At 36.2% G+C, this 12,629-nt stretch overlaps 1 protein-coding gene across 1 annotated transcript in view; it reads right to left on the reverse strand.

The window, feature by feature from the left end:
* CDH12 (cadherin 12) overlaps positions 1–12,629 on the reverse strand; it is a 164,696-nt gene that overhangs the window by 61,345 nt on the left and 90,722 nt on the right. The window contains exon 4 of the mRNA XM_072851357.1: positions 9,226–9,393. Within this exon, the coding sequence (XP_072707458.1) occupies positions 9,226–9,393 (168 nt within the window). The remainder of the gene's footprint in view (positions 1–9,225; positions 9,394–12,629) is intronic.

The raw sequence follows: 12,629 nt of genomic DNA on the forward strand, positions 1-12,629 counted from the left end.
TGGAGAGACTCAGAGCTGAAAGTGAACCAACAAAGGATAAATTATTTTACCAGTGTTATTACTGGGGAGAAAAAAAACACTTAGGGAGGAAAATGAGGAGATGGCCACACTGTAGTTACAAGATGAAATGAGATCAAGGATAAATTTGTGTCTCTTTTAGGAGAAGGAATACTGAAGGCATGTTGAATGTAAGGATAGACAGGGTGAGGAGGAAAGAGAAGGCCAGAGGAGGAGGAGGCAGAGATGCAGATAGTACAGAGGTATGAGACTTGGAAGGAACCTGGATTAAAGAGGAGTTACCTGAAGTCCTCTTCTGATTCCTGTAAGAGCACTGTGCAAATACTGGTCTGCTACTATTTATTAATGTACTGATTTGACTACTGTTTTGCTGGTGTTAAAGCTGTAGTTAAGTGACTCACTGGTGTAACAATCCAAAATTATGATGACCTCTGCATGGCTGCTAGTTTCTTGACTGGCTTACAATTGCATGGGCCCATTTCTGGAGTCTTTGCATTCCTGTCTTCCATCACTCCTTGAAATTGTTGGTTAAAATATATGTTCAAGTTAAAAATAAAGTTTTAGTTTACCAAAAACTCACAGGTAAATGGAAATCAGACCTGCTTAAGATTTTCTGACATTGAAAGATTTAAGCTGGGTTTACAAAACTAAGCTGATGCTTTTTTCCCTTTTGTTGTGGTTTAACCCTAACCAGCAACTAAGTACCAAGCAGCCGCTCGCTCACTCCCCCCTCCCCAGTGGGAGAGGGGAGAGAATCAGAAGAGTAAAAGTGAGAAAACTCATGGGTTGAGATAAGAACCGTTTAATAATTGAAATATAATAATAATAGAATATACAAAGAAAGTGATACACGATGCAATTGCTCACCACCCGCCAACCGATCCCAGCCAGTCCCTGAGCAGCGATCACTTCCCCCTATCCAGCTCCCCCCAGTTTATATACCGAGCATGACGTCATATGGTATGGGATATCCCTTTGGTCAGTTTGGGTCAGCTGTCCTGGCTGTGCCCTCTCCCAGCTTCTTGTGCACCTGGCAGAGCATGGGAAGCTGAAAAGTCCTTGACTTAGTATAAGCACTTCTTAGCAACAACTAAAACATCAGTGTGTTATCAACATTTTTCTCATACTAAATCCGAAACACAGCACTATACCATCTACTAGGAATAAAATTAACTCTATTCCAGCTGAAACCAGGACACCTTTATGTCTTATGGCATAGTGGTTAGAAAATTAACAAAGACAGAGTAGACCAGGATTCAACCTTCCCTCCCTTTCTGATTCAAAGCAAGCTCTGACTTGGTCTCCCACCTAATTACTGCCCGGAGGCTAGTCTGCAATGAATCTGTCCACCTGTCCTGTGCAAGTATGTCCCATTTGGTATGAAATAAGTGATTAGTTGCTGGAACTGCTTTAGGGCATCTTGTCTGCCCGGCAAATTCTTTAATCAATGAAAGATAGACTCGTTTTCATTCCGAGAGTCAATGAAGATACAGGTGCTGTATACAAAGCACAACAACTTTAACAGGAGTACCAAGAGAAAGCCATACTTCCCTATCTCAGTTGCAGTGGGTGGAATAACTTCCCAGAAAGTTGAGCAGACTTGTAACAATACTTAATTAGACAGATCGGAGCTCTGAACCTTAATCCCAAGTAAGTTTTCTAGCAAATTGTCCAAGAAGGGAGGGAATAAATCTTCTTCTTTTTTTTTTAATCAAAATCTCTGTTTTCATTGTTTTAATTTTTTTAGGTTAGTGAACAGAATAGTTTTTTTAATCACACAGTCCTTTTCTGTAAATGTCTAATTTACTACTGGGTAGGATCTGTGTTGTATTCTTCTGAAATCTTTAAAAGCAGATATCATTATCTGTAGAACTTCTCTCTCATAGGCCACTCATCCCAAGCAGTGGGTTAAAAGATTTTTCTTTCTGTCTCATGTGGACCAGAAGACCTTTTACTTGCACTCTGCTTCTGAACCCAATTTTGCAATAAAATCTGAGCAAGACTGATTCAAAGCCACATGAATGGAATCAGCCACATTTAGTTTACTGAGTGAACAAAATTGACCTGCTTTTATATAGTAAAACCTACGCTAAATAGTGTGTGTGCAATTTCTGTGATGTACTAAGCTTCCCAGAATATATAAATAAATAACTATGATAAGAGTTTTCAATCCAGAGGGTGTATGCATATGTATGTATAGGCAGACTATTCCAAGTTCAGCACTTGGTTGTCATTCCTTTCAAAATATTTCTACAGATTTTAGTACTTGAAAGTAAACCTATTAAAATATGCTATGAACCAATAAATAATCACTGAAAATAGATGCTATCTAAAGGGTAATAATATGCAAAATCTATTCCTAATATCATAATTGTGAAAGAAATAATAGATCTACATAATAGATCATGCAGGTAATAGATCTTGCAAATAACATGCAAGTGTTACACAACTAAGAGAAAAAAAAAACAAAACCTAGCTCTCTCTTATAAAGGTCTTTTTCACTTGCACTGGAATTCCTGAAATTGCATCAATGAAAGATATTTTTTTGCAGTTTCTGAATTGTCCATTTTGTTGACTTTTCTATTTAAGATTGTTGTTTCCTCTGCTGTCTCCAGGGGAGGGTTTAATACATTCTGTGAAATACATTGTACTGGCCACTCTTGAAATCCAAATCCAATTAGCTGCAAAACTCTACAGTATGGACAGACAGATAATGTGCAAGGTCTTAGGAATGATCCTTCAATCTTGCTTTATTTAAGGTGTCATTACCAGAAAGATGAATACTTGCATTTCTGTTTGCAAGCATGTTAGCATTTCTGGAAATTTGCCATGCTCTTTTATGCAAACTAATCTGATGGATTTAACTGGGATGCTTCTGGAAAGACCAATCACAGCAAAAAACTGGCCCTTGTGATGTCTAGGTGTTGCTCTACAGCCCTCTAAACATTTTAAATGTGGTTGCAAAACAGCTCTGAGATAATGGTTTCTGACCATGAGAGAGCTCCTTTTTTTTGAAGCCAAGATGTGCACAAGTTCACAAGACAAAATTCAAGTATTGGGTCCAAACCTTAATTCATTTTTTTTCTATTAAAAACAGTTTTCAATCATTCCTCTACAATATTGACTTCTCCTGTGAGTTGGAAATGATATGATAAAACATAGCTTTAGCCAAATATTTCTTTTGAATAAAAAACGTAACTTAAGGAAGTGTCACCTTAAAAATACACATCTAAAAAATAAACCCAACTTATTGCTGACTTCATAAGACACTTGAGGATGGTCTTTTACTTGCTAATATCAGAATAAAAACTGTATAAATTTTAAAATTCATTTGCATTTCTTCTATCTCAGGGCCTTATCCTCTGAAAGTATATTTATGTCATATTAAAATAAAAAGACATACTATTCCTTTGACTAAAATGATTCCCATGTGCTTTTATTGCTCAGTATATAAGGGTTTATTTCTCTAAATTGCTTTCACAGTCACTCTGTCATCAGTGAACAAAAGAAAGAGACAGGAAAACTGAAGCACAATAACCTTACAAAATATGAATCAACCACTTCACTTAATTGGTTTGATTCCATAAAGTATAATTTATACCAACTAATTATACAGTTTTTGTCATTTAAATGTTGAAGTAAATACAACCCATCCATCCTTTCTTGAAGCTTATTTTAAGAGTTGGAAACAAGCCATAGTTGTCCTTACAGCTAGCTCAGACTGGTCTAATGCTTGAGGTGTTAAGGGTTAGCCCATTAGCTTCTAAGAAGGATGTACTGAACTGTCTTTTTACTTAACCAGCTATCATGTACGTGAGTAGCTGAGAGAGAAAGGCCATCAATTCCCTTATGGACCAGGAAGCATGCCTACAGATAAACAGCTTTTATCCACTCTTCTCTGTTCAAAGGCAATGTCATGTTACACCAAATTTTCATTTAATTGCTCGAACATCATTGCTATGATAGGAAAAGTACTTTCCCTTTCAGTCTTTGCCTTATTTTTTTCTGGTTTTGGCAAGAATCAAACTTTGGTATGAAACATTTATTTTAATATTTATGAAGAAGTTCTATCTTTAATAATGAAACATGCACAATAATGCAGAAAGTCAGTGTACTAATGAAGAGTCAGGCAAGACATATATAAAACACTTTTGGAAATAAATTTCCACTTATAGAATCATTCAGATTCATTTTTCCTTCTAGTTATAAAGAAAATATCAGTTTTTTGAAGTGTCTCAGTTTTCTGAAATGTGGGCCAATAGATACCTGCAGGTCAAACAACTCTGATTGAAATATAGGATGTTTAGAGGTTTCCCCTTTGTTACACTTCTCATTACTGTGACACATGCAAGGTGGGAGTTCCCCACTGAATATATTCAAAAGCACAGGTTCTAAATAAAAAATTCCATGTTCAGCAGGATAGTCAGTGGTTTTTCATCACTGGATGCTGATATCCCACCTGAACCTGCCTGTCTCCTTAAAGGACCCTCGATGAGATGAAGGTATTCTGTGATACATGTTTTTGGCAAGCTTGTAATGTATTATTTATCAATGTAGCTTCTTCCAACTATTAATAATATATGTTCTCCCACTTCTACCATGAAATATTTTTTTTTTCAGCTTAACTGAGTTCAGAAAAGAAATCTAAACTTTATTCTGTGATAACTAATATCTTCTTATTTGATGAGGTAATCTATAGCATGACATCTTTGGTATAAGCGCTTTGGGAAACTATCATCCTGATTATGTGATGCAAAAACATTTACCCCACGGCAGTTAGTGTTAAAGGACCTTCAGTCCCTTTTTTCAGTCTGCACTTGGACTTCCTGGCTTCGTTGGCCAACAATGAGTAATGTGATGCTGGAGGTCTCAACTCCCAGCAACAGTGAGGGCTCCTTAGCTCTTGCCAGACCTGAACTTGGCACCTACCTGGACCTGATTTTAAAGGCTTATTTTTCACATAAACTAAAATTCTGCACAAGTATCCTTTTAGCTATGGTAGTCAAGCAAATGACAAACTCCATTTCCTGGCAGGTAGTTACTCTGAATCATTGCAGCGTTTTCAAAGAGCAAAACTGAAAAATACAGTTACTATAGTAGAAATAAAATTCATACTCAACTTTTTCTCTGTTAGTTATTTTTGTTTAGCTGTAATTAGCCTTGTGAATTTCAGGCACATGAGACATCATCTCACATACTGCTTAATCAAGTAAATCCTCATTGATCAGGATTTTTGGTTTTACTATTTTGATTAAGCAGAAGTCCTTAGTTTGCAAGAACATAAATATTTTTCCTGTAACACATCCCAAAAGAAAAGAATATTTCAGGTAACTGTTTGCCTTGGTCAAGCTTGTTGCAATACACTAGAGTCCCCATACTGACATTTTAGCTTGTAAGCCATGCTAAATGTTTATTATTTTCAATATCAACATGAACTTCCAATATTATTCTCTTCTGTTTTGTTGAGAATCACTGCTATAATTCAGCTTCTGTGACATTTGATATAATAGAAAGAAAAGGTTTTCAACCCTATTAGTATGCAAAGCACAGGACAAGGTTGGTCTCTTGTGATTTTTTTTGCTCCTTCATAGCAACAATTGGGCAAAGACGTCATAATTACTGTGCATGCATTAAATGAGACCTCAAGGCTATCTTCTTCAAAGAGGATGATATATTCCATGATTTCTCTGTGTCATGAAAACTGTCTGACGTTATGTGAGACTTGTGTATTTTTTGCAACACCATAGTAGATGAAGGCATACAATAAAATAGAAAATTACCATTTTCTATTTTAGGTCCCTAACAGTGAAGAAAGTAAAATATACAATGAAAATCAGACATGGGAAAGAGCATTGGGCCCAAGGAACTTGCCAATGTGCTGAGTTTTTCAATTTCCAGGCAGTTACATTATTTCTTCTTGCACCTATGCTACCCTTCCAACAGCAGGGGTTCCAGCTGAAAGGAAGGAGCAGACTGCAGTTGTGGGCAGTTTAACAAGTATTGAGGATAAGGACAGAGGGAATGTTGGTTCAAAGAGACCCTCTGGGATGATTTGCTTGTTGACCAGATTTGGAGCATCTCACAAGTGTTTTGGCAGGATGTCAGGAAATACAAGGAGGTGCCAGTGGCTGAAGTCCATGTGAGCTCTGACAAAATAAGGTAAGACTGGACAGAGGCCTTAGGGGTGAAATTTAGGCTGGCAAGTGAAAGCTGAAGTGAAGGACATTCATAGTAGCATAGTCTGAAACTGTCTCACTAAGTACAAACAGGGAGAGAAGGATGGAAAGCCAAAGCTTTAAATGCCTGGCTGAGAAAAAGGTGTAAGGAGAACTGATTCACATCATTGGAAAGTAGGGGTACTTGCTAAAGAATGGGTGCCCATAGAGAAGATGCAAAATTCATTTTGGCTGTAGGAAAAAGAGGCTTCAGACAGTTGAAAACCTTTCCTATGACCTTTGTGATTCTAGCTGAAAAGTTAAGGAAAATTTGCAGGTGTTGGAAAGCACACAATTCAAAAAAAAGCAAAAGTACTAATGGGTGATACAGATAAAAGGTGCAGTCACCAGAATTATGCATTCTTCACTGAAGAATGCTACAAAAGGTGATGGTAGTCCAGTAGGAAATGCAGAAATGGTAGATCACACAGAATCAAACTAGGGTCCAGTAAAGAGGAGAAAGCAAGCCATGGTATAAAGCCAAGGGTTAAAATGGGAACTAGTATGGGTAGCTTTTATGCCTCATGCTAAAAAAGAATATCAGCATAATAGGAATGTTCAAAATCTGTGGGAAACAAGAAAATCAGTCAGGCAGGCAGTACCAAGGAACAAAATACACAGGAAAGGCAAAGTAGGCCGCATCAGTGGAGGAATAATGATGGTTGTTAAAGGAAGCTCTAAGTCAAATAAGACTTAAAGAAGAGAACAGTATCAACACTAGCTAGTCAGGAAAAGTTCTTTAGTTCTTCTAAATTTTACAGCAACCATAATGAGTTTAAATGCAGTATCTGTGCAGGAGCAATAAAAGCCAAAATTACATGACGGTTGTACTCAGTTAAATAAAAAAAAAAAGTGGAAATAAATAAAACTGAGGGGTATTGCTATAAAAAATCTGAATGGGATAGCTGAGACAGTTAAATCACTGTGGGTGGTGTGGATGCTGTCTAGGGACACCATTTTGAAGACCCACAGCAAATGCACAGCACTCATTAAAAAGCAAGTCAGTAAGGGTAAACAACATAGCTAATAAAAGCAAGAACACATCTTTCAAAAAAATGAAGTTCTGTCTCAGGAAGGACAATAGAAAGAACCATAAAATTTGCTTTATCTATAAAACCACAATAAAGAAGACAAAAAATGAGTTTGAATAAATCTCTGGCAAACAAGCTAATAATAATTGTCTTTTAAAGACATCTGGAGGCAAAACCCTGAGAGGAACTGTGTAAAGCCAACACAAAACTGAGATATAGAAGAAGTGCTCAGAGAAGATAAGATCACAAATGTAAAACTTAATGCTTTTTTTTTTTGTGTTCAGCATAGAATAGCTGGGGAATTTTTCTATTCTAGAACCCTTCTTTATGGGGGACTCATGAGAAGGTTAAATTAGCTATAGAAGCAGTTGTGGAACAAACAGACACAACAGTAACAAATCATTGGGATTAGCTGTTACATGCCCAAGAGCCTGAAGGATGAAAAAAGTGAACTATTATGATGTGTAATATTTTGCTTCAAACCACTATGGCACATGAAGGCTTGGAGGTGATAACATAACACTGTTTTTTTTTTCCCCAAAGATTTCCAGGGAGTTCAGGGCAGCTAAGGATGTATATGACTACATGCACAGGGCAAAACAGTAGCAGGAGGATTAATGGCCTCATGGAGAATATCCCATACTGAAAAAAACTCAACACAGCTTTTCTAAATAAAGGTCATATTTTGAAATGAATTCTGAACTCTTTAAAGAGGTCAGCATGCAGGTAGATATGTAGGGATGGATTCAAAACAAATGAGGGGAAGCTGTTTGCTGTGCAATATATGATTAATCTGTGCACCTCACTAATATAGGATGTTGTGGACTCTGAAATTTTATATAAATTTCACAGCAACGGGGCAACTTGCTGTAAGAAAAATCCATTGAGGGTTGTTAAATACAAAGACACCATCTGGGCTAAAAATCGTTAGAAACTGAGGAAATGTTCTGGAGTATTGTTTGGCCTGTTACGTATGCCCTATAGATATCAGTGTAAGAGACAGAAGGCAGGGCCAGATGGATCTTTGTCTTAACATGGTCATTCTTACATGCCTGCAGAAATGCAATGTATTTTCATACTGAGGAAAAGAAGAACAAGAATTGTTGTATGAGAGAAAACTGTGAAGTTTCAGGTGTGGTTTGGTACCTAAGGAGCATTTCTAATACATAAAGTGGGATTACAATTCATGTGCAAGAAAGGAGATACAAAGTAAAAACCTGCCATGATCTTACTGCAAAGTCACACGAATGTTCTAATATGAATTTGCCTTATTAACAACTTTTAGCAGCTAATTGTTTTGGCACAGTTATCAAGGTTTATGCTTGATTAGTGTCTGCATTTCAAAGGTACAGAATATACAAAACTTCAGTAAATTTAAGGAGAGCAGTAAGTGACAATCCTGCTAATCATACACAGACTATGAAAATCTTTAAATTAGCATACTTCTGAAAAGCCTCATTTAAACTAATTGATATGAAATATTATAAATTGTCAGTGGATGATCACTATTTTGAGGCTGTAAGTGTTTTCAAGGACAGATATAATCTTCTAGGCCAAGACATGTAAAAAATCTGTTCCTGATCATCATAACAACAATGATTAGCATGAGCCAGTTCTGTCTTTGGTACCTGGAAGTCTCAGGTTATAACCTTTTGTAATTTGAAGGGGATCACCCAGTTTTCTTTGACAAAAAAGTATTTCCCAAATCATTTTTAAAGTGTAAATGAAATGAACTCTCAGGCTCAGGCTGGTCCTGTGGAATGATGATATATTTCGTCTTAAACACTCAAGACTCATACTTTCAAATTAAGCTTTAAATTATTTAAAAAACCACAGTATAAATTTTTTTCATCATATACTGTTCTTCTTCGTGGATCTCAATTCCTTATCTAAAGGATCTTTCACATTAATACCTTCAGTTATGCTTATTTGAAAATTAGTGCATTTGGAATACAACATACTCTTAGGAAATCTGGGTGGGTTGTCATTGACATCCGTGAGAGTAATGTTTACAGTGGTAGTACCAGCTAGTCCTCCCAGCTGTCCTCCCATGTCCTTGGCTTGGATTAGAACTTGATATTGTTCTTTCACTTCTCTGTCCATATTTGGCAAAGCTGTTCTTATTACACCTATGAGAAGAAATGGGAAAGAGAAGGAACAAGTAAACAAAGGGCTGCGATTGTCTACTATTACATTTTAATACTGGATCTCTTGGACCAGGAATGGAAGGAACTCTTCCTAAAGGGTTGATAAAAGAGGAGTTCACACAGAAACATGCAAATCACTCGGGCTTTTCAAAAGTGTGCTCATCAGCTATTCAACCATTCAAAATGACTGCTGTGTCTTTTCAATCAGGACATGGACGGCTGAAAGAGAATGGTACATTTTCACTAGGGATGTGAATCATGTGAGCATAGGTTTGCCACATTGGGACTGAAGAAGACTGCATTGTGCAGAGTAAGGCAGTGTAGGAAGAGGTGGCAATGCATTTCAGAGACTACATCTTCAGTTTTTTCCAACCAGTCACTTGCCATTACAGTTAAGCTACTGTAGGCCAAGACAATATTCCTTCTGTACAAAAGGAGGACTTTTAAAAGACTTGCTTGAGAAAGTTTTCTTGATATAGCACATAGATGCAGTGAAAACTTTAGGAGTTTCCTTAAAGAAATGTAATTAAAATATCATAGTAAGACATTATCCAAATGACTCTTAGTCTTCAATAGTTTTGGATAGCTGACATCTAAATAGGTATGCCATAATCTCCCTTCTGATATGTTAAGAATATATATGATAAAAGGAAGACTTGTAGAGAGAGAGAGGTACTACTGATCACAGGATTAGCTGATGAGGTTGTAAAAAGCTATAAGGTTTTCGGCACTCAAATGTATAGGAGAAAATGTGTTTCTTTTTGTCAAAATTTTACAAATGCATATTACATTGCAAATTGCTATATATGCAGCAATAGTTTTCAGAAAATGGTTAGGTGCAGATAGCATGCACAATTGAAGAATAAACCAATTGGAAGCATGCTTCTCCTCTAATTTATTATTGTTTTAGAAAATATTATTTTCTAGTGTTAAACCATTTGGGTTTAAAAGTGGCCTTTTTCCCCTGGTGTTATAACGGGTCTGGAATCATAAGAAACAAACATTAAGGGTCATTCTTATCTTTATATCAACTAACCGATGCTGTGTTAACAAGTAGGAATAGGAACCATTAGCTTACAGCACTTGTTCAGAGTCTAGAAATAACATTGACCTAAATCTGCTATTTTTGGAACCTATAAAAAATTCCCGTTGAATTGAATTGTATAACTATTTCCTTTTTCACCACTTGTAACACTGATGATGATAACGACAACATTAATAATAACTACTATTTACTATCTATCTCAACATGGTATATACTGTACTGCATAGATCTGGAATATGACTAGCAAATACTTAAGAACATTTAGATACTGCATCATTATCCTTTTGAACTTTTGGGAACAATCACTGTTGTTGAATGTTTTGTTTGTTCCAGATAGAAATCTTGAATTGTAAAAATTTGTTCATATTCGTGTGATATTCATAAAAAATCTTTTTGTAAATAGGATGACCATTCAAGTTTCCTCTTGAATCTCTTAATCCATATTTTTGCATTGTGGAGACTATATGTTCCACAATATTTTACAACATCCTTGGTATGCTCATTCTAAGGAGAAAAGAGCTGTGAGAATTAAAGACTTCCCTTGTTATACTAGCAAAACAGTAAGTAGAAAAAACTGAAAATGGGCAGATAATAGGTTGTGAGCAGGCGATGCAGTTCCTCTGATTGTTATACCTGGTTTAGGTACAACTGAGTGGCTTTCTCAGTTGGAAACATTCCAGATGGTCTTCAGAAAATGAAGAATTGGCTGTCACTCTAGTAGTTAAGTTCCCAATCACCCACTGTTTATTCCTATCTGGAAGTATAAAGGCATTCTATATATTTTCTGTAAAAAACCTTTGTCTCTAGCAAAAAAAATCAATGAGAAAAATTTTCATGTCTAGCAGTTCATAGGCAATTTTCCCTTTTCTACCTACTCTATTTCAAAAGCAAAGAAAAAACCCTGAAAAATACAGTTTCTACCAAAATCATCAGTTAATATGGACAGGACAAGAGTGATTTAAAGTTATCTAACCAGCAAAATAGAAAAATAAAATGGAGGTAAAAAACCATGGGAAAGAAAGGACTACAAATTTTGGTGTTCCAGCTTCAGCTTCAGAATATCCAAACTTTAAATCAAAGGCTTATTATAATGTAGAGGCCTTACCTGCATGTAATGGTGTTCTGAGTGTTTTTAAATCTTTCTAACTTAAGATTTTACAATAACGATTGTTCAGCTCCAGAACTGAATAACTGATTTTTTTCGCTTTGCAAATGTCATCAATATAAAATGTGCAGAAAAGTATGGTCTCGATGAGGCTGCTGAAAATTGAAAATAGTATGTATGGGACCTGGACCAGAAGATATACTCTGCAAAGTTATTGAGCCATAATTCAACAGGAGATGATCCACCTATGTGGAAAAGAAAATCCAAGTTCTGTGAAAAACCTCCTGAATAAATATTAACATCAATACTCCTGCTGACACCAATTTGGATTTCAAGAATATAACTGAGGTCAGAATATGGACTAGAATACTGAGTCTAAGAAAAAAATGGAGATATCTAGCCATAAATAAGAATATTGACCTCATAAACACATCAGAAAATTGGGTGGAAAGAAGTTTGTCAAAAAGACAGTGTAGTAACAGAACAAAATGTACAGAGGAAAGATGAGGGAGATTATCTGTCTTAAGAGAAGTGCTCTATGTTAAAGAAAACTCACATTAAAATCAGAAGAGTAATTTCATAGCATCAAAAAGTAACCCCCACGTATAAGATTTGAGGCTTTAAAATGTGCCAGTCCAACAGCTGCTTTCCAGCAAGAACTGTAATGCATTTAACCTTCCTCCAAGAGCAATAAAAGCTAACTCTCCCACTTCCACATAGTTTGCTTACCTCCAGCAAAGCACTGCAAAAAATTAAGAGGTCAGTAAACAAGAGGAGTAAAGGGGCAGCTGTGACATTCAGACCCATAAAGGTTAGAAACTATTTAAATATACTAGATTCATATCACAGTAAATGTTTATCACCTATCAAGAATGATTTGAGAAAGGAATATGTGTCAAGTCATGTGCATGCCAAACGCAATCCTTATTTCACATAGAAAGTTACGGTCAGTGGTTTCACCATTACCGCTTTATGATGAGATCTTGAGGTAGTAATAGGAATTTCCACAAACATATCAGCTTTTGTGTGGTAGAAGCTAACAACTAAACAGAATGTTTGGAACTGTTT

This window comes from Ciconia boyciana, chromosome 2 (assembly GCF_034638445.1).
Source record: "Ciconia boyciana chromosome 2, ASM3463844v1, whole genome shotgun sequence".
Lineage (NCBI taxonomy): Eukaryota > Metazoa > Chordata > Aves > Ciconiiformes > Ciconiidae > Ciconia > Ciconia boyciana.